A 23,864-nucleotide genomic window follows, 5' to 3' on the forward strand; every position below is an offset into this window, starting at 1 on the left:
CTGGTTACCTTTACAGTCAGGGGAAGGAAAGGGAACCAACAGATAAAAGCAGGGATCCCATGTGGTCGTTCCTCTCAGCAGTAAGTATGCCGTTTTGGATACTGCTGATGGGCCGGCCTACCAGGGGAAAGCCATAGTTGCAAAGCATGGAGACTCAGAAGGGAAAGGAGGGGGAATAGAAAAGTGATAGTGGTAGGGGACTCAATAGTTAAACGGATTGACAGGAGATTTTGTGGTCAGGAACGGGACTCCCGGAAGGAATGTTGCCTCCCCGGTGCCAGGATCCAGGATGCTGCCGATCAGGTTTACAGGATTCTGAAGTGGGAGGATGAGCAGCCAGAAATCATGGTACATATTGGCATCAATGACATAGCCAGGAAAGGGATTGAGGACCTGAAAAGTGACTACAGAGAGCTAGATTGGAAGCTGAAGAGCAGGATGAGTAGGGTAGTGATCTCAGATTTGCTACTGGTGTCACGAGGCAGTGAGGTGAGGAACAGTCAGCGAGTGCAGCTTAATACATGGAGGGTGGGCTTCAGATACTTAGACCATTGGGATGCCTTCTGGGGAAGGTGGGACCTGTACATGAAGGACGGGTTGCACCTGAACTGGAGGGGCACAGATGTCCAGGATGGGAGATTTGTTCATGTGGTTCGGAAGGATTTAAACTAGTTTGGCAAGGGGTGGGGAACCAGAGCTACATATCGGAGAGGGGGTAGTTGTAGATGGGGCAGTGACAGGATGTAGTGAATCTGTTGGGAAGGTTTCTCACGCGATGAAACAAAGGGATCTGTTAAAGTGTGTCTGCTTTAATCCAAAGAGTGTCAGAAATAGGAGTGATGAACTTAGAGTATGGATCAGTATTTGGGACTATGACGTAATGGCCATAATGGAGACGTGGGTTTCAAAGGGGTAGGAATGGTTGCGAGATGTCTCAGAGTTTAGAATGTTTAAAAAGAACAGGGAGGGTGGAAAAAGAAGAGAGCATTGCTAATCAGAGAGTGCATCACAGCTACAGAAACAAAGGTTGTTGAGGAAGGTTTCTCTACTGAGTCAGTATGGGTGGAAGTTAGGAACAGCAAGGGAACAGCCACTTCATTGGGGGGTTTCTACAGACCCCCTAATAGCAGTAGTGAGATTGAAGAACTCATGGTTGGCAGATTTTGGAAAAATTCAGATATAGCACAGTTGTTATGGGTGACTTCAACTTTTTCAATATTGACTGGAACCTCCTTAGTGCAGATGGTTTGGATGGAGCCATTTTTGTCAGGTGTGTTCAGGACGGTTTCCTTACTCAATGTGTAGACAGTCCGACAAGGCGAGCGGCTATTTTGGATTCGGTGCTCAGCAATGAGCCAGGACAGATTTCAGATCTCATAGTGGGAGAACACTTTGGTGACAATGACCACAACTGCCTCACATTTACCATAAGCTTGGACAGGGAAGGGAGCAGTTACCAAGGGAAGGTATTTAATTGGGGAAAAAGGAAATTATGACGCTGTTAGACAGAAGTTGGGAAGTACAAATTGGGAGCAATTGTTCCACAGAAAGGGCACAATAGACGCGTGGAGACTGTTTAAGGTGCAGTTATCGTGAGTGATGCATTAATTTGTTCCTCTGAGACAGGCAAGAAGGGGTCAGGTTAAGAAGCCTTGGATGATGAGAACAGAGGAGCTTCTCGTCAAATGGAAAAAGCAGCTTACATAAGGTGGAGGAAGCAAGGATCTAGCACAGCTTTAGAGGATTACAGGCTTACTAGAAAGCTGCTCAGAAATGGACTGAGGAGAGCCAGGAGGAGGCATGAAAATGGCTTGGCAAGAAGGATTAGGGAGAACCCAAAGACATTTTACTCATATATGAGGAATAATATGACCAGGGAGAAGGTAGTGCCGGTCAGGGATAGCGTGGGGAACTTGTGCGTGGAATCTGAGCAGGTAGGAGAAGCCCTAAGTGAGTTTTTTGCTTCAGCTTTCACTAGAGTCATAAAGTCATAGAAATGTACAGCATGGAAACAGACCCTCCGGTCCAACTCGTCCATGCCGACCAGATATCCCAACCCAATTTAGTCCCACCTGCCAGCACCCAGCTCATATCCTTCAAAACCCTTTCTATTCAAATACCTTTATATATCAACTGCCTTTTAAATGTTGCAATTGTACTAGCCTCCACCACTTCCTCTGGCAGCTCATTCTGAGTGAAAAAGGTGCCTGTTAGGTCTCTTTTATAGCTTTCCCCTCTCACCCTAAACCTATGCCCTCTGGTTCCGGTCTCCCCCAACCCAGGGAAAAGACTTTATTTATCCTATCCATGCCCCTCATGAGTTTATAAACCTCCATGAGGTCACCCTTCAGCCTCCGACGCTCCAGGGAAAATAGTCCTAGCCTATTCAACCTCTCCCTATAGCTCAAATCCTCCAACCCTGGCAACATCTTTGAAAGTCTTTTCTGAACCTTTTCAGTTTCGCAACATCTTTCCGATAGGAAGTAGACCAGAATTGCACGCAATATTCCAATAGTGGCCTAACTAATGTCCTAAGGAAAGGGAAGGGACCTTGTTGTGAATGAGAACTTTGAGGAGCTAGGGAAAAGGCTTGAACAGATCAAGATCAATGAAGTTGATGTGCTGGAAATTAATGCAAACATTAAGATTGATAAGTCCCCAGGGCCAGACCAGATTTATCCTAGGTTGCTCTGGGAAGTGAGAAAGGAGGTTGCTGAGCCGTTGGCGAAGATTAGATTAGATTAGACTTACAGTGTGGAAACAGGCCCTTCGGCCCAACAAGTCCACACCGACCCGCCGAAGCGCAACCCACCCATACCCCTACATTTATCCCTTACCTAACACTACGGGCAATTTAGCTTGGCCAATTCACCTGACCCGCACACCTTTGGACTGTGGGAGGAAACCGGAGCACCCGGAGGAAACCCACGCAGACACGGGGAGAACGTGCAAACTCCACACAGTCAGTCGCCTGAGTCGGGAATTGAACCCGGGTCTACAGGCGCTGTGAGGCAGCAGTGCTAACCACTGTGCCACCGTGCCGCCCCAATCTTTCCTTCCTCACTCTTGACGGGAGTCATATTGGAGGATTGGAGGGAGGCGAATGTTGTTCCTCTTTTCAAGAAGAGTAATAGGGAAATCCCTGGCAATTACAGATCAAATGTCTGTAGTCAGCAAGGAGTTGGAAAGAATTCTGAAGGATAGGGTATATGACTATTTGGAAAAGCATAGTGTGATTAAAAGCAGTCAGCATGGTTTTGTAAGGGGCAGGTCATGCCTCACAAATCTTACTGAGATCTTTGAGGAGGTGACAAGATAGGTTGATGAAGGTCAGGCAGTGGATGTGGTGTATATGGACTTTAGCAAGGCATTTGGTAAAGTTTTCCATGGTAGGGTCATTCATAAATTCAGGAGGTATGGGATACAGGGAGATTTCGCTATCTGGATTCAGAATTGGCTGGCTTACAGAAGGCAAAGAGTGGTTGTAGTTGGAAAGCATTCCGGATGTCAGTGGTAAGTGGTGACCCGCAGGGCTCTATCCTTGAGCCTCTGCCCTTTGTATGTTTTTATAAATGACTTGGATGAGGAAGTTGAGGGGTGGGTTAGTAAATTTGCAGATGACACAAAGGTTGGACATGCCATTGATAGTACTGAGGGCTTTTGCAGGCTGCAGCATGACATAGACAGGATGCAGAGTTAGGCTGAGAAATAGCAGAGGGAGTTCAACCTGGATAAATGTGAAGTGATGCATTTTGGAAGGTTGAACTCAAATGCTGAATACAGGATTAAAGATAGGATTCTTGGCAGTGTGGTGGAACAGAGGGATCTTGGTGTTCAAGTACATAGATCCCTCAGAGTTGCCACCCAAGTGGATAGGGTTGTTAAGAAAGCATATGGTGTTTTGGCTTTCATTAACAGGGGGATTGCATTCAAGCGCCGCAAGGTTTTGCTGCAGCTCCGCAAGTCCCTGCTGAGACCACACTTGCAATATTGTGTTCAGCTCTGGTCACCCTATTATAGGAAAGATACAGAGGCTTTGGAGAGGATGCAAAGAAGATTTACCAGGATGTTGCCTGGGCTGGAGGGTTTGTCTTACGAAAAGAGATTGACTAAGCTCGGACTTTTTTCTCAGGAAGAGAGGTGACCTAATTGAGGTACACAAGGTAATGAGAGGCATGGATAGATTCAATAGAGTCACAGAGTCATAGAGATGTACAGCATGGAAACAGACCCTTCGGTCCAACCCGTCCATGCCGACCCAGATATCCCAACCCAATCCAGTCCCGCCTGCCAGCACCCGGCCCATATCCTTCCAAACCCTTTCTATTCATATTTCCTGAGGGCAGGATTGACTGGCACGAGAGATCATAGTTGTAAGATATTAGGAGGAAGGTATAGGGGAGATGTCAGAGGTAGGTTCTTTATGCAGACAGTTGTGAATGCATGGAATGCTTTGTCAGTGGTGGTGGGGAAGCAGATTCATTAGGGACATATAAGCGACTGCTAGACAAGCACATGGTCAGCAGTGAATCGAGGGTTGCATAGGTTAGGTTATTTTATCTTTGATGAAGAATAATCCTCAGCACAACATTGTGGGCCAAAGGGTCTGTTCTGTGCTGTAGTTTTCTATGTTCTGTGTTCTATTAATAACAAGGGAGCTACTAGAGAGGGATAAACAGAGTGGGGCTATAGAGAGTAGGCTTCCTGCAAGATCAAAGAGGACATCTTTGTGTTGAATCTGAGGTGATGCGAGAGATATTGAATGAATATTCTCCATCGGTTTTTACTTTGAAGAAACAAATGGCAGCTAGAGAACTCATGGAAATAAATATTGATGTTTTGAAAACAGTTCACATTACAGAAGGGGAAGTGTGAGAGACCTTAGAAAATACAAAGAAGGATAAATCTCCAGGAGCAGATCTAGCATATCCCAGGACGTTGTGGGAAGTTAGGGAGGAAATTGTGGAGTGCCTAGCACAAATGTTTGTATCATCTATAGCTACAGGTGAGGTGCTGAACGACTGCAGAGTTGATAATGTTGTGCCTTTGTTTAAGAAAGATGTGGAAATGCCGGAGTTGGACTAGGGTGGACAAGGTCAAAACTCAAACAACGCCAGATTATAATCCAACAGGTTTATTTGAAATTGCAACCTTTCAAAGCTTTGCTCCTTCCTCAGGCATAGTATGGTAGAGAGGTTAACAACTTTTAAACTAGCTGCCCTCGTTGAATCCTTTAACCAGGGAGACTGCTGGTTAAAACACAAAATGCAGATTCCTTTCAAGTCTTTGTCCCTCGATAATTCAAGGCTTTATCAATGTACAAGAGATGATATCTCAGGTTAGACAAACCACTTTAGGTGTGAGGTCCTGCTTCGAATTGACATATGTTTTTACCTGAGGTCTGGTTTTATTTTTTTTGATAGGAACGAATCTTCAAAGAAATAATTTCCAGGTGTGTGAGAGTGTGAGTGAGTGAGTGAGTGAGTGAGTGAGTGAGTGAAAGTGTGAGGAGAGAGAGGGTATGACAGAGAGTGAGCGAGACAGAGAGAGAGGGCGGACATGAGAGAGAGAGGGTGTGAGAGGCAGAGAGATGTCTGTGTGTGGACAAACATTTGAGTGTGTATGCCTGCATGTGTGTATATATAGATGTGCATGTTTGTGTGAGGGAGAGGGTCTGCGTAAATGTGTGTCTATGTGAGAATCTGAGTCTAGGAGTATGTAGTGTGGTGGGGTTACCTGTAGTGTGACAGGAACCCAAGATCCCAGGTGAGACTGCCCTCATGATTTTGGAACTTAGCCTCCACTCAACAATTTTACATTGTTGCCTATGTCATTAAGTTAAAGGTGTGTACTGTACTTTTAAGAGAGAGTGAATGCAATTTTGAACTGACAGCTGACAAACACCTGTGATGACTAGGTAGTAATTGCAGAGTGTACTGAAAGTATAACATTGGCTGGGAAATGGATACCTGAGTTGGTTGTTGTTTTGACAACAATTTTGCCGCAGATGCGCGCCATCTTGCTCTCGCTCACTCTCCCTATGGGATGCATGCGCATCCTCTAGCTCTCCCACAGGCACTTCTGTTCTCCCGCAGGCATGTGCACTCTCACTCACTCTCCTACTGGGCGCACAGAGATGCGTGCACTCTCACTGTCCTGCAAGCGTGCACACACTCTTGCTATCCCACTGGTGTGCGTGCGATCTCTTGCTCTCTCGCATGCACACCCACATCCTCTTGCCATGTCGCTCTCCCGCAGGCATGTGCGCAACTGCACCATCGTGCTCTCCTGTTGGCATGCACAGGTGCACGCACTCTCGCTCTCCCACAGGCACTCTCCCACCCTCGCAGGCGCAAACATTCTTACTTGCTCAGAAGCTCATGTGCATGCACACTGTCTTGGAGACTCGCGCATGCACACTCGTGCACTCTCACTCTCTTGCAGACGCATGCACATACACAATCTCGCTCTTTCAGAAGTGTGTGCTCACTCAATCTCGCTCTTCAACAGGGGTGCACGTATATTCCCGCTCTCCCAGAGGTAAGCACACATGCACTCTTGCTCAATCGAAGGCGCACGCCCAGGCAATCTCACTCAGACACATGCGAGTGCTCACTTTCACTCTCCCACAGGCGCACGGACATGCACCCACACACCCTCGCTCTCTCAAAAACACCCACACACTAACTCTCGCTCTCCCGCTGGCTCGTGCGCACACACTTGCGGGCATGCCACACTCTCAATCTCCCGCTGGCATGTGCGAGCGTGCTCAAAGGACCGAATTGCCTGCTCTGACTCATCATTCCTAAGTTTCAAGACTGCTTTGTCACAGCTTTGTCAAATCTTTTTCTTAGCCAAAGCTGGGATATAAACAATGAAAAATTGAAATCTTACCTAACCTCCCAAAGTCCCCTTCACCCCAGCTGTACAATTCGCCATCTTCAGTAACGGCTGCACTGTGTCTATAGCCAGCAGAGACACATACAACGGCCTTTAAAAAGGACATTTAGAAATTGATATCAACTCAAGCTGTCACAAAACACATTTCATTTTGAATTATGAGTTATTATTTATTACAGCTATTACAATTATTCTCTCTCAAATTCTTGAAGAGAAAGAAGTTATACTGAATCAAGTTCTCTATTGAAAATTCTTAGAATAATCGAGCACTTACTTTTCCTTGTAATGGTCCCTGAATAAGTTTGGGATATTTCTGCGTGGAACTGTTTCCATGTCCAAGTTTTCCATAGTCACCATCACCCCAACTAAACACTTCTCCTTCTGTAGTAAAGGCTAGTGTATGCCCATCAGAACCTTTTGATGAAGAGATTTTTTTGATAGCTCGATGTGGTTCAAAAGTTAACTTTTTCAAGGTGGACTGGTTATTTGAATCACCCAGACCAAGCCTTCCATAACTGCCCTTGCCACAGGCTCTTACTGATCCATCAGATGAAATGACAAATGTGCAGTACTGACCAGCTTCAATCTAAATGAGAAAGAAATTAAAATCCATGAACCACAGCAAAGGTCATTGAATTTAAAAGTCACAGCTGTTCAATTATTACATTCACCTATTCCTTCCATTTAAAAAAAAGCTGATCAAATTATAGATTAAAAAAAAGTCATGTCCCTAACCTGTCACCTATTCAGAGCAAAAGTTAACCAACCAAAATCATCAGGATAAGGGAACCTCCGAAATATCGACCTTCGTCTTCAGCAGAGGACTCCCCAACACAGTTGTTAACAGGACCTTCCACTTGGGGATCCTGCAGCCTTTTGGACTCAAAGTTGAGTTCAAAAACTTTAGGGCCTTCGCTCTCCCACATCCTCTCCAAACTTCCCATATATCAGGCCTTGTTATCACAGTCTGCAGTTACATACAACCCACTGTTAGCCACTAACAATCCCCATTAATAGCTAAACACCCCCACAGGCAGATCGTTATCCACTCCTTTGTCTGTCCAACTGTTCTTCTCTCTACCTGCACTTATTATCTACTTCTTACCTCCCCCCTCCAACCCTATCTTCTGCATATAAAATTACATTTTCTTAGCTACCATCAGTTCAGAGGAAAGGTCACCTGACCCAAAATGTTAACACTGATTTCTCTCCACAGATGCTGTCAGACATGCTGAGCTTTTCCATCAACTTTTGTTTTGTTTCAATACCGTCAGGATTCAATTTACTCCTCGACTAATATGAGTGACATGGATAAACACCTCACCCAATGGCAAAGATTTTTTTTAAAAATGGTCTTTCCAGAACAATAAGTAGTAAAAGCCCAAATGACAAACTGCATTAGTTTAAAAATAGAAATGGAATTGGATAGACCAGATGTAAGAGTTGAAGTTCTAAATTGGAGGAAGGCTAATTTTGACAGTATTAGGCAAGAACTTTCAAAAGCTGATTGGGGGCAGATGTAAAGGGATGGCTCGAAAATGGGAAGCCTTTAGAAATTAGATAATGAGAGTCCAGAGACAGTATATTCCTGTTACGGTGAAAGGAAAGGCTGATAGGTGTAGGGAATGCTGGATGACTAGAGAAATTGAGGGTTTGGTTAAGAAAAAGAAGGAAGCATATATCAGGTATAAACAGGATAGATTGAGTGAATCCTGAGAAGGGTACAAAGGTAGTAGGAGTATACTTAAGAGGGAAATCAGGCCGGCAAAAAGAGGACATGAGATAGCTTTGGCAAATAGGATTAATGAGGATCCAAAAGGCTTTTACAAATATACTAAGGACAAAAAGGGTAACTAGGGAGAGCATAGAGCCCTTCAAAGATCAGCAGGGTGGCCTTTGTGTGGAGCCGCAGGAGATGGGGGAGATACTAAACGAGTATTTTGCATCAGTATTTACTGTGGAGAAGGACGTGGAAGACAGAATGGAGGGAAATAGATGGTGACATCTTGAAAAATCCATAATACACAGGAGGAAGTGCTGGATGTCCCGAAACACAAAAAGATGGATAAATCCCCAGGATCTAATCAGGTATACCTTGGATTCCTGTGGGAAGCTAGGGAAGTGACTGCTGGGTGCATTGCTGAGATATTTGTATCATTGATAGTCACAGATGAGATGCCGGAGAGTTTGGGTGAGTTTGGGTAACATGGAGCCACTGTTTAGGAAAGGTGGTAAGCACAAGCCAGGGAACTATAGACCAGTGAGCCTGATGTCGGTGGTGGAGAACTTGTTGAAGGGAATCCTGAGGGACAGGATGTATATGTATTTGGAAAGGCAAGGACTGATTAGGGACAGTCAACATGGCTTTGTGTATGGAAAATCATGTCTCACAAACTTGGTTGAGTTTTTTTGAAGAAGTAACAAAGCGGACAGATGAGAGCAGAGCTGTGGACATGGTCTATATGGACTTCAGTAAGGCATGCGATGAGATTCTCCATGGGAGACTGGTTAGCAAACTTAAATCTCATGGAAAACAGAGAGAACTAGCCACTTGAATAGAGAACAGGGAGAGATGACAGCGAGTGGTGGTGGAGGGTTGTTTTCCAGACTGGAGGCCTGTGACCAGTGGAGTTTCACAAGGATCAGTGCTGGTCCACTACTTTTTGTCATTTATATAAATTATTTGGATGTGAGTATAAGAGGTTTAGTTAGTAAATTTGAGGGAGAAAGTGAAGACTGCAGATGCTGGAGATCAGAGCTGAGAAATATGTTGCTGGAAAAGTGCAGCAGGTCAGGCAGCATCAAAGGAACAGGAGAATCAATGTTTCAGGCATAAGCCCTTCTTTAGAAATGAGGAGGGTGTGCCAAGCAAGCTAAGATAAAAGGTAGGGAGGAGGGACTTGGGGGAGGGGCATTGAGAATATGATATGTGGAAGGAGGTTAAGGTGAGGGTGATAGGCTGGAGAGGGGATGGGGCGGAGAGGTCAGGAAGATGACTGCAGGTCAAGAAGGCGGTGCTGAGTTTGAGGGTTGGGACTGAGAAAAGGTAGAGGGAGGGGAAATGAGGAAACTGGAGAAATCTGCATTCATCCCTTGTGGTTGGAGGGTTCCTATGTGGAAGATGAGCAAGGACTGACAAAGCCTGAACAAGGTAAAAATGTAACACCTGGTCAAAACAAGTAGCAGCAGCTGGGTTGCCATGAAACAAAACACAAATTCAAATTTGGCCAATCAGTTTAAATTATGCCCCAAGATACCAAAATCCAATCAAATTTGAATTTACTATTTTGATAATAATTAAACCAATGAAACAATCTGATGATTTGGGGTACAAAACTGGACATTTTGAGCAGTTAGGGGGAGAACTGTCATAGACCAGCAAATATAGACTACAATCGGAAGAGCTCTCCGAAAGGTACCTGTCTGTTGGGAGTGCGTAGCAAAACATCGAGGCTGACCTGGAGAGAATCTACAAAGGATAGCTGACAAAACTGACTGGCTTTTCTTAATCGAGATTTTGTTTCAAATCGGATAGATTGTGGAGTGGGAGATAAAAGGTAGGTTTAAGAGAAAGGAGTTGTAAATAGTTGTTGGTTTTTATATTTTTTATTGGGCATAAAGATTAAAGTTGTTACTTTTTACTTTAAATGTGACCTCTGGGATAGTTCTTTGCCTCTCGCATTTTAACAGACTACAGCACGAAGTGAAGCTTTCCTGTGTTACTGGTTTAAATTAACAGAGGGGTTTACCCTATGTCATAACACAGAATACAGCAAGGCCTTGTTCATCATAGCTAGTGACTTCAACCAGACCAACTCAAGAATGTGCTACCAAAATACCATCAACACAACTCCTGTCCCACCAGAAGTCCAAACATCATTGACCATTACTATACAATGAAAAATGTCTATTGTTCCATCTCCTGTCCACATTTTGGAACACCAGATCACAATGTTGTGCTCCCAGCTTACAAGCAGAAACTGAAATGTGAAGAACCAATACCGAAGATAGTATAGAACATGGAACATTACAGCATAGTACAGGCCCTTCGGCCCTCGATGTTGCGCCGCCCTGTCATACTAATCTGAAGCCCATCCGACCTACACAATTCCATGTACGTCCATATGCCTGTCCAATGACGATTTAAATGCACTTAAACATGGTGAATCTACTACTGTTGCAGGCAAAGCATTCCATACCCTTATTACTCTCTGAGTAAAGAAACTACCTCTGACATCTGTCTTATACCTATCTCCCCTCACTTTAAAGTTGTGTCCCCTTGTGTTTGCTGTCCCCATACTTGGAAAAAGGGTGGACAGGGAGAGCCTATCTAACCCTCTGATTATCTTGTACGTCTCTATTAACTCACCACTCAACCTTCTTCTCTCTAACGAGAACAGCCTTTCCTCGTAAGACATTCCTTCCATACCTGCAACATCCTAGTAAATCTCCTCTGCACCCTTTCCAAAGCTTCCACATCCTTCTTATAATGCGGTGACCAGAAATGTACACAACACTCCAAGTGTGGCTGTACCAAAGCTTTGTACTGCTGCAGCATAACCTCCTGGTTCTGGAACTCAATCCCTCTATTAATAAAGGCCAAAACACTATGCCTTTTTTAACAACCCTGTCAATCTGGGTGGCAACTTTCAGGGATCTGTGTACATGGACACCGAGACCTCTCTGCTCATCTGCACTCCCAAGAATATTACCATTAGCCCAGTACTTTGCATTCCGATTACTCCTTCCAAAGTGTATCACCTCACACTTGTCCACATTAACCTCCATTTGCCACTTCTCAGCCCAGCTCTGCATTCCATCTATATCTCTCTACAACTAACTACATCCTTCATCACTATCCACAACTCCACCGACCTTAGTGTCGTCCGCAAATTTACTAACACACCCTTCTAAGCCCTCAACCAGGTCATTTATAAAAATGACGAACAGCACTGGACCCAACACCGACCCTTGCGGTACGCTGCTAGTAACTGGACACCAACTGGACACACATGTTCCATCAACTACAACCCTCTGTTTTCTTTCAGCAAGCCAATTACTGATCTAAACTGCTTTGTCTCCCACAATCTCATTCCTCTGCATTTTGTATAATAGTCTACTGTGGGGAACCTTATCGAACGCCTTGCTGAAATCCATATACACTACAACCGGTTTACTCTCATCTATAGTGTTGGTCTGAGCATCGGAAGGGCTTCTGCGGGACTGCTTAGAGTCAATGGACTGGCCCATATTCAAAAGCTCAACAGCTATCAAAACTAGTATGCCACTACTATTTGTTATGGACCAAACCAGACCGCCCCTCCATTTATTTTTAAGGAAGTAGCTGCACCCTAATGTTTTCTTTTTATTAAAAGTAGATGTGAAGTGACATGTTCCAGATGCAAAGCAAAGCACAATTTACTTAAACAATGTAGTTAAAATAGAAACAAGAAAAAAGGAATTTATAACAACTTAACTATTGGAAAACTTAACAGAATAATAGATACAGTGCCTACTAGTAATTAACTGTTCCAAACTCCCATAAACGCCGCTTAGCAAAAACGCAATTTCAGACACAGATTCTCACATGAAGTTCTCCAAACCAGGAGCAAAAAGCATCAAAAGAAAATTCACAGAAAGTAGCAGCTAGGAACCTTCACTGAAGTTTCCAACTTTTTTGAGATCCCAAAGGCTTCTGCTAAACAAACTAAACCTAAAAACTAAAAAATACTAGATAGTCTGGTCTGAGAGGGCTAACCACACCCTGGCTACTTCCATTGTTCCAATTTTAAAAACCTCAAAGCCTCACAAGTTATTTATTTTCTTAGGTGCCCTACAACCTTCTTCCAAACAAAACCAGGACAAAACAACCGTTTAAAGTGATAGTATCATCTCTTGCCAAGGACTTCATTAACAGGGAGATCACTTGACAAAGTAGTTAATCCAAATGTTCCCCAACTGGAAACCAAGATCTGTACAGAAAATCCAGGTACGAACTTCCTAAGGCCATCAGAGATGCTAAGAGGCAATACAAGACTAGGCTTGAGATCTAGCGCAACCATGTTGACATTACAGGCTACAAAGTGAAGTCAGCAGAAATGTGGGCAAAGTACAACCCTACCAGATGTATTCTGCGCTCGTTTTGAACAGAAGGTCAATGAAATGACGTCACCTATCCCAATAGTCTTGTGTGCAGTTGTACACACATTACATCGGCCATCTTAACAACAAACCCACAAAAAGCAACTGGCCCAGATACAGTCCTTGGCTATGCAGTCAGATCCTATGCAATTACTCTTGCCAGCTGATCTGCAAACATTTTTAACCTCTCTTTATTATGATGTGAAGTCTCTATCTTTTCCAAGAAGACCGCTATCATCCTGGTGCCAAAGAGAAATCATGCAGTGTGCCTCAATAACTACTGCCCAGTGGCTCTGACCTCCATAATTATGAAGTGCTTGAGATATTAGTCATAGCTTATATCAATTCCAGCCGACCCTATTACCTTGATTCTTTGCAACTCACCTACCAGTGCAACTGATCCATCTCCCTGCCCTATACAAATCCATGGAACTCTGGATAACACAGATACTTATGTCAGGCTCCTAGTTATTGACCACAGCTCTGTCTTCAATACTAATTCTAAACAAACTCATCGTTAAACTACAAGACCCATGCCATGACTCCCGCCCACTCTGTAACTGGATCCTATACTTCCTGACATTAATACTGTAATCAATAAAATTGATAATGTAATGACAATTTAAACCTGCAACACAAATGATTTAACCCGTGCTGTAATCTGTTAAAATTCGAGAGGCCAAGAACTATCCCAAAGGTCATTACTTAAAGTGAAAATTAACAACTTTATTTTTCTTTAAAAGTCTAACAGAGAATAATTAACTAACAATTATTTACAACTCCTTTCTCTCACCTTTTTTTTTACATTCCCTTCTGTAATACGGTCCAATAAAAACCCCAAATAAGATTTACCAAATAATTCAAATTTCAAAAACCAACTAGCTGTCAAAACTTCTCTTTGTATCTTTGTCTGTCTTCTTTTCTTCTTCTTAGGGATTTCTGTTTCACAGGTCATTGATAAATAAAGATACCTTTAAGAGAGCTATTCTCCTGGCAGTCTGTAGACATTGGTGGCTTGGCAGTTCTCCTCCAACTATTTTTTCCAGTTTTATACCCCAAAGGATCAGATTGTTTAATTGGTTTCAACATTGTCAAAATACTCAACTTGAACTTGATTGGAGTACCTTCGGGCATAATTTAAACTGATTGGCTGAATTTAAATTTGTTTTTTTGTCTCAGAGCAATGGAGGTACTGCTAACTGCTGGACCAAAAGTTACATTGTAAATTCTCTGGCACTTTGCATGCTTGCTAGGTCCATCAACTCTCTTAAAGGTACAGTACACCTCTATATCTTCAAAACAACAACATCACCTCCTTCCCTGTAATCATCAACACCAATGTCCCACAAAGCTGGCACTCAGCCCGCTACTATACTTTTTTATATATTCATGACTGTGTGGCCAAATTCCGTCGCAACTCCATTAACAAGTTTGCTGACTACACCACCATTATTGATCTCAAAAAGAATGCAGGAAAGAGACTGAGTACTCCGTGGCATGTATAATGACAGCAAACTCTCCATCAATGTCAGCAAAACTTCAGGGAGTGGCGTGGAGGACATAACCTATCAGCATCAATGGTACTGAGGTGGAGTTGGTCAAGAATGTCAGGTTCCTGGAAGCAATGACCACCAACAATCCATTCTGGTCCACCTATGGCAACAAGATGGTCTAGAACAGCACAATGGCTCTACTTCATCAGGAAGCTAAGATATTTCACCATGTCCATAAGGACTCTTAACAATTTTTATAGATGCACGACAGAAAGCATATCATCAGGATGCTCTTTGCATGGTATGGCACACTGGTATTGGGCCCACAACCTCAAGAAACTACAGAGGGTCAGGAACAAAGTGCAGTCTATCACACAAAAGAACCTGCCATCCATTGACTCCACCTATACCTGCTGCTGCCTTAGGAAAACAACCAAAGACCACTTCCACCCCAGTTATGTGGTCTTGCATCCTCCTCCACCAGACAGAAGACTAAAGAATGGGAATAAATTTTTTTTACATTACTTACAGTGTGGAAACAGGCCCTTCGGCCCAACAAGTCCACACCGACCCGCCGAAGCGCAACCCACCCATACATATACCCCTTACCTAACACTACGGGCAATTTAGCACAGCCAATTCACCTGACCCACACATCTTTGGACTGTGGGAGGAAACCGGAGCACCCGGAGGAAACCCACGCAGACACGGGGAGAACGTGCAAACTCCACACAGTCAGTCGCCTGAGGAGGGAATCGAACCCAGGTCCCTGGCGCTGTGAGGCAGCAGTGCTAACCACTGTGCCACCGTGCCGCCCCAAATGTACAAATAGATTCAAGAACAGCTTCTTCCCTGATGTTATCTGATTTTTGATTGGACTCCTCAAATTAATTCTGATCTTGCTCTCTCTCTGTAACTTATCTCCATCTGTAACTCTGCAATCTGCACTTTGTTTTGCTACCGTGATGCATTTTGTATAATCTGCCAGTATAGAACACAAAACAACACGTTTCATTGTGTCTCAGTACATGTGACACAATAAATCAAACTTAAACTCATGCACTTGTGAGCATGAGAACAGATGGTCTGATTTAAACTAAATCAGCTAGGGGATGGGACCATAAATTGTAGTGCCATTATACAGGAGCTTGAGAGTAGACAATCAGAAATAAAGCTTCAAGGACAAAAGAGGTTTCACTGGCTAGCAAGGTGGTTTGAAGTGCGTCTACTTCAACGCAGGAGCATTCGGAATAAGGTGGTTAAAGTTGCAGCATGGATTGGTACCTGGAATTTCAATGTCGTCGCCATTTCGGAAACATGCGTAGAGCAGGGACAGGAATGGCTGTTGCAGGTTCCAGGATTTAGATATTTCAGTAAGAACAGAGAAGATGGTAAAAGAGGGGGTGGTGTGGCATTGTCAGTCAAGGACACTGTTATGGTGGCAGAAAGGACGTTTGAGGAATCATCTACTGTGGTAGTACGGGCTGAGATTAGAAACAAGAAAGGAGAGGTCACCCTGTTGGGAATTTTTTGTAATCCTCCAACTAGTTCCAGAGATGTACAGGAAAGGAAAGCAAAAAATGATTCTCAATAGGAGTGAGAGTCTTAGGATAGTTGTTATGGGGGACTTTAACTTTCCAAATATTGACTGGGAATAGAACATAGAGCCTAGAACAATACAGCACAGAACAGTCCCTTTGGCCCTTGATGTTGCGCCAACCTGTGAACTATTCTCAGCTCGTCCCCTACACTATCCCACATCATCAATGTGCTTATCCAAAGATTGTTTAAAACTCCCTAATGTGGCTGAGTTGATTACATTGGCAGGTAGGGTATTCCATGCCCTCACTATTCTCTGATTAGAAGCTGCCTCTGACATCTGTCTTTAATCTATCACCCTTCAATTTGTAGTTATGCCCTCCCCATACAAGCTGACATCATCATCCTAGGAAAAAGACTTTCACTGTCTACCCTATCTAATCCTCTGATCATCTTGTATGTCTCTATCAAATCCCCTTTTAGCCTTCTTCTTTCCAATGAGAACAGACCCAGGTCTCTCAGCCTTTCCTCATAAGACCATTCCTTAAGACCAGGCAACATCCTGGTAAATCTCCTCTGCACCTTTTCCAATGCTTCCACATCCTTCCCGAAATATGGCGACCAGAACTGTACACAACATTCCAAGTGTGGCCACAACAGCGTTTTGTATAGTTGCAGCATGATATTGCAGCTCCAGAACTCAATCCCTCTACCAATGAAATCTAACACACCATATGCCTTCTTTAACAGCACTATCCACCTGGGTGGCAACTTTTAAGGATCTATGTACATGGACTCCAAGATCCCTCTGCACATCCACACGACCAAGAATCTTTCTACTCCCTTTCTGTTGTTCTTCCCAAAGTGAATCACCTTACATTTAGCTGGATTGAACTCCATTTGCTACCTAGCAGCCCAATTCTGCAGTTTATCCAAGTCCCCCTGAAACCTGTAATATTCTTACAATCTGTCCACTGCTCCACCAACTTTAGTGTCACCTGCGTCTAAGTCAGTTATAAAAATGACAAACAGCAGTGGTCCCAAAATAGATCCTTGTGGCACACCACTAGTAACCGGACTCCAGGCTGAATATTTTCCATCAACCACTTTCTTTCAGAAAGGCAATTGCTAATCCAAACTGCTATATCACCCACAATTCCATGCCTCTGCATTTACTCCACCAGCCTACCATGTGGAACCTTATCAAAGGCTTTACTGAAGTCTATGTACACCATGTCAACTGCCTAACTCTCATCTACATGTTTGGTCACCTTCTCAAAAAACTCAATGAGGTTTGTGAGACATGACCTGCCCTTGACGAAACCATGTTGACTATCTGAAATCAAATTATTACTTGCTAGATGATTATAAATCCTATGCTGAAAGTGTGTGGCTGGAAAAGCGCAGGCCAGGCAGCATCCAAGGAACAGGAGATTCGATGTTTCGGGCATAAGCCCTTCATCAGGAATGAGGAAAGTGTGTCCAGCAGGCTAAGATAAAAGGTAGGGAGGAGGGACTTGGGGGAGGGGCGATGGAGATGTGATAGGTGGAAGGAGGTCAAGGTGAGGGTGATAGGCCGGAGTGGGGTGGGGGCGGAGAGGTCAGGAAGAAGATTGCAGGTTAGGAAGGGGGTGCTGAGTTCGAGGGATTCGACTGAGACAAGGTGGGGGGAGGGGAAATGAGGAAACTGGAGAAATCTGAGTTCATCCCTTGTGGTTGGAGGGTTCCCAGGTGGAAGATGAGGTGCTCTTCCTCCAACTATCGTGTTATAATGGTCTGTCGATGGAGGAGTCCAAGGACCTGCATGTCCTTGGTGGAGTGGGAGAGGGAGTTAAAGTGTTGAGCCACAGGGTGGTTGGGTTGGTTGGTCCGGGTGTCCCAGAGGTGTCCTCTGAAACGTTCCGCAAGTAGGTGGCCTGTCTCCCCAATATAGAGGAGGCCACATCGGGTGCAGCGGATACAATAGATGATGTGTGTGGAGGTGCAGGTGAATTTGTGGCGGATATGGAAGGATCCCTTGGGGCCTTGGAGAGAAGTAAGGGAGGAGGTGTGGACGCAAGTTTTGCATTTCTTGCAGTTGCAGGGGAAGGTGCCGGGAGTGGAGGTTGGGTTGGTGAGGGGTGTGGACCTGACGAGGGAGTCATGGAGGGAGTGGTCTTTTCGGAACGCTGATAGGGGAGGGGAGGGAAATATATCCCTGGTGGTGGGGTCCGTTTGGAGGTGGCGGAAATGATGGCGGATGAAACGCTGTGTATGGAGGTTGGTGGGGTGGTAGGTGAGAACCAGTGGGGTTCTGTCTTGGTGGCGGTTGGAGGGGCGGGGCTCAAGAGCGGAAGAGCAAGAAGTGGAGGCGATGCGGTGGAGGGCATCGTCGATCACGTCTGGAGGGAATCTGCTGTCCGTGAAGGAGGAGGCCATCTGGGCTGTAAATCCAATCCCTTATAATCCTTTCCAAAACCTTTCCTTCAAGAGAAGTAAGGCTCACTGGTGAATAATTACCTGGATCATCTCTACTGCCCTGCTTGATAAAGGACACAACATTTGCAATCCTCCAGTCCTCTGGTACTAAACCTGTAGACACTGACGACTCAAATATTAAAGTTAAAGGCTCTGCTATCTCCACCCTAGCTTTCCAGAGAATCCTCTGATAAATTCCATCCAGCCCAGGGGACTTGTCTACTTTCACTCCTTCTAGAATTGATAATACCTCTTCGTAACTAACCTCGATCCTTTCTTATCTAATATCTCTTATCTTGTTCTTCTCCCCTACAATATTCTCCTTTTCCTGAGTGAAAACTGATGAGAAATGTTCGTTTAGCACCTCTCCGATCTCTACAGAGTCCACACTCAACTTCCCATTTCTGTCTTTGACTGGCCCCGTTCCTATCCTAATCATCCTTTTATTCCTCACATACCAATAGAAAGCTTTAGGGTTCTCCTTTATTCTCTCTGCTAAAGACTGTTCATGTCCTCTCTTTTGCTCTTCTTAACTCTGTCTATAAATCCTTCCTAGCTGATCTGTAACTCTCCATCGGCTTATCTAAACCATTTTCCCTCACCAACACATAAGCCTACTTCTTCCACTTAACAAGAGATGCAATTTCTGTAGTAACCCATGGTTCCTTACCTTATCACTTCCCCCCTGCCTGACAGGGACATACCTAAGAAGGACATGCAATATCTGTTCCTTAAACCAGCTCCACATTTCCATTGTCAGTATCCCCTGCATTTTGCTATCCCATTTTATGCATCCTTATTCTTGCCTAATCGCATTATAATTGCCCTTTCCCCACCGATAACTCATGACCTGTGTCATGTACCTGTCCCTTTCCATCGCTAAACCAAACATAACTGAATTATGGTCACTCTCCCCACAGTGATCACCTATAACTAAATCAGACACCTGGCCTGGTTCATTACCAAGCACCAGGTCCAGTGTGGCCTCCCCTCTTTCGGCTCTTCGACATACTGTGTCAGGAAACCCTCCTGTACACACTGGACAAAAGCTGATTCATCCGACGTACTAGAGTTATAGCATTCCAGTCAAGGTTGGGGGAAGTTCAAGTCCCCCATAATGACCACCCTGTACCTTTCACTCTTACCCAGAATAATTTTGCCAATCCTCTCCCCCACCTCCCTGGAACTCTGTGGAGGCCTATAAAAAAAACTCCAGTGTGATCTCTCCTCTCCTGTTTCTAACCTCAGTAGACGAGTCCTCATCAAAAGTTCTTTCAACCACCGTTATACTATCCTTGACTAACAAGGCCACACCTCCCCCTCCTTTACCGCCTTGCCTGTTCTTAATGCAAGATCTAAACCCTGGAACCTTCAACATCTGTTCCTAACCCTGCTCTATCCATGTCTCCAAATTGGCCACAACATCAAAATCCCAGGTACCTATCCATGCTGCAAGCTCAACTACCTTATTTTGGATACTTCTCACGTTGAAGTAGACGCACATCAAACCAGCTTGCTGTCTGACATCACATTTCTGTGACCATGAAATCCTGTCCCTGTCCTCCCTACTCTCATCCTCCTGTGCACTGCAACTACACCTGAGGTTCCTATCCCCGTGCTGAGCTAGTTTAAACCCACCCGAATAGCTCCAGCAAATTTCCGACCCAGGATATTAGTACATCTCTGGTTCAAGTTAAGACTGCCCTGTTTGTATAGGCCCCACCTTCCCCAGAATGAGGCCCAATTATACAAGTACCTGAAGTCCTCCTTCCTGCACCATCCCTGCAGCCACATGTTCAGCTAATATCTCACTTGTATAGCTGTATGGAAATAAAAAAACCATAAACCTCTGCTCTCTGATGTCAAATACAAAAGCTCAAATCAGTGACCTCTGCTCCCAGCAGGCCCCAGTCCAAGCTCCCGCCCTTCGAGCTGCTGCTGCTGAAAAAGAGAAATGGAGGACTCCTGCACTTGAGATAAGTTTTTAAAGGTTCAAATCAATGACTCACCTTCAGCCCACTATGTCATGCTGAGCATTTACCTTAATCTAAGATCAACCTAACCTGCACACCCCTGAATTTACAATTTAAGCACTTGCTTAAATGTCCCTAAAATCTCTGACTCTACAGAGCAGTGCATTCCACGTACTACCACTCTCTGCATAAAGAACCTTCCTCTAACATCTCCCCTATATCTTCCTCCAATCACCCCATTATTGATATTTCTGCTCTGTGGGAAAATCTCTGTCTATCTACTCTATCTATGATTCTCATTACCACGTACACCTCTATCAAATCACCTCTTTTCCTCCTTCTCTCCAGTGTGAAAAGCCCGAGCTTACTCAACCTCTCTTCATATGTCCTCTCACATGCCCTCCTATCCAGGCAGAATGAGGTGAACAGACTGGACACTATATTCCAATATTCTAACCATAACGTATAAGACAGACAATGTTGCAGCCTGAGGCATGGTACATTGGGGAAACCGAGCAAAGGCTAAGACAACGGTTGAATGGGCACCGCACAACAATCAACAGAGAGGAGTGTTCCCTCCCAGTTGGGGAACACTTCGGTGGTCCAGGACAGTCGACTTCAGATCTTCGGGTGACCATCCTCCAAAGCGGACTTCGGGACAGGCAGCAGCGAAAAGTGGCCGAGCAGAGGCTGATAGCTAAATTTGGTACCCACAGGGAGGGCCTCAATGGGGACCTTGGGTTCATGTCACATTACAGGTGACCACCATTGCGCTATACAGACACCCAGATACTCCTACACACACAACACACACACGTACAGGCACTCCTATACACACATATACACAGACGTGCGCGCGCGCGCACACACGCGCACACACACACACACACACACCCTTAAAGACTCCCACATTCACACATGCACTCCCTCACAGACTTAAGACACTCCACACTCGCTACACACACATATAGATTTTCTCACACTCAGAACCCCCAACACAGACAGACAGACACACACACACACACACACACAAAACTCCACATGCACACATATTTTGTAGGGTGAATTTGTACTTTCAGGGTTACATTGTACTTTGCTCAAAATCTGCATGCATTCATGTAGAACTCCATTATCTCACTTTTGAGATTAGAATCAATCTAAACATCATGGCATAGACAGAGAACACAGGGGGCTAACGTCTTCAACCTGAGAATGCAACTTTTTAAAAAAAGGTTTTGTGATTTACACATGAAAGAAGTGAAACTATCATGGTATTCTAACAGATGAAAGACTTAACAGACAATCAATTTTTCAATGTATAATTTCAGTTACATCACACTGTAAATCTTTGCTATAAATTCTGTGTGTTAGGATTGAGCCCTCCACTATCACCTGATGAAGGAGCGACTTGTTGGACAATAACCTGGTGTTGTGTGATTTTTAACTTTGTACACCCCAGTCCAACACTGGCATCTCCAAATCATGTCTACTAATGATAGCTAACACACCATATGCCTTCTCAACAACCTTATCAAACTGGGTGGGAATTGTCAGGGATCTATGTACATGGACTCGCTGTGGGACAAAAATTCAAATACTTCAATCAATCTAGCTAACAAAGGAAGTTCAGGATTGTGCAAGATTAAAACAAAAGGTCTCTAAGGTTTCCAGATGCAGCAGTAATTCAGAGGATTTGACGTTTATAAAATACAAAGAAGGACCAACGAAGTGTGAAAGAAAATAAGAATTGAATATGAATGCAATCCAGGAAACATAAAAAAACTGTAAATAGTTATTAAAATGGGAAGGTTTGGAATAAACAACTGTTATTTGATTAAAGGTAAAGTCAGGAAAAATTATGATGGAGAATAAATAAACTGCACTTCCTCTGTTTTCACTGAAGATGATGTAAGAAAACTCGCAGAAGTAAAAGATCCAAGTGAGTGAGAGAATGTGGAGTTAAAGGAAAAGTGTGTTATCAAGATGATTATACCGGAAAAATTAATGAGACTGAAAGTTGATAAATCTCCAGGATCTGATGCAAATCATCCCAGTGTTGAAAGAGATATCTATAGAGGTAGTTGTTGCAATGGTGATCATCTTCTAATTCTCTAAAGTTTCTGGAATAATTCCTGTGGTTTGGGACGGAGCATGTCACCCCACTATTTAAGAGAGGAAGAGAGCAAAAGCAGTATACCTGTTAGCTTAACAACTGCAGTACAGAAAAGCTGGAATCTATTATAAAGGATAGGGTAAATAGATACCTATTTATTTATAGATACTAGTTGATAATGATCTGATTGGCCATGATCAGCATGGATTTGTGAATGGGAAACCATGTTTAACAAACTTATTGGAATTTGTTTGAAGATGTTACTAACAAAATTGATAAAGGAGAGCTGATGGACGTTTTTCAGAACGTCCAATTCTCTCCCTATTTCTCACCTCACTAGCAAGTGGCACGGTCAACATCTCTGTTTTTTCTAGCTCTAAGCTTCCACCCTAGCTCCCTGAATTTCTGCTGTAAATCCCCATCTCACTTCTTACCTATGTCATTGGTGCCTATGTGGTCCACGACTTGAGGCTGCTCCCCCTCCCCCTCAAGAATCTTTAAAACAAGATCAGAGTCATCACAAATCCTGGCATCTGGGAGGCAACACACCAACCGTGACTCTCCCTCATTCCCATAGAACTTCCTATCTGTCCCCCTAACTATGAGGTCCCCAATGACTAATGCTGTGCTCCTCTTCTCCTTTCCACTCTGAGCAACAGGGACAGACTTTGTGCCAAAGACTTGTACGCAATTTCTTACCCCTGGTAAGTCAATCCTCCCCTAACAGTATCCAAAACGGTGTACTTGTTGTTGAGGGGAACGGCCACAGGGGATCCCTGCACTGCCAGCCGATTCCCCTTCCGTCCCCTGATGATAACCTCTGCCTTCTTCTTTTACCTGAGGTGTGACTACCTCCCTCCAACTCCTCTCAATAACCCCCCTCCGCCTTCCGACTGACGTGAAGTTCATCCAGGTTCAGCTTCGGTTCTCTAATGCAGTTTTTCAGGAACTGGAGTTGGGTGCACCTCCTCCAGATGCAGTCAGCAGGGGCACGAGTGGTGACACTTACCTCCCACATTCTGCAGGAGGTACATGCAACTGCTCTAATCTTCACTCCCACTATTCTAAATTACCAACGAGACGACTGAAAAACTAAAAAAAAAGAAACTAGTCACCTTAACAATCTGGCGCACGCAACCTTTCTTTTGGTTGGAGGAGGTTGATGGATGGGAGACACTACCCAAGTAGTGTTTAGGGGAAAGTAAGCACCCGAACAGAAACCATCACTTACCCAGCAGTCCCATGTCT

The 23,864-nt window shown here is 44.2% G+C and overlaps 1 protein-coding gene across 1 annotated transcript in view; it reads right to left on the reverse strand.

Moving 5' to 3' along the window:
• herc1 (HECT and RLD domain containing E3 ubiquitin protein ligase family member 1) overlaps window positions 1-23,864 on the reverse strand; it is a 445,291-nt gene that overhangs the window by 377,903 nt on the left and 43,524 nt on the right. Inside the window, exons 5-6 of the mRNA XM_060853924.1 lie at window positions 7,175-7,486; window positions 6,895-6,991 (exon numbers count right to left, since the gene is read on the reverse strand). Of these exons, the coding sequence (XP_060709907.1) occupies window positions 6,895-6,991; window positions 7,175-7,486 (409 nt within the window). The remainder of the gene's footprint in view (window positions 1-6,894; window positions 6,992-7,174; window positions 7,487-23,864) is intronic.

This window comes from Hemiscyllium ocellatum, chromosome 42 (genome assembly GCF_020745735.1).
Source record: "Hemiscyllium ocellatum isolate sHemOce1 chromosome 42, sHemOce1.pat.X.cur, whole genome shotgun sequence".
NCBI classification, from domain to species: domain Eukaryota; kingdom Metazoa; phylum Chordata; class Chondrichthyes; order Orectolobiformes; family Hemiscylliidae; genus Hemiscyllium; species Hemiscyllium ocellatum.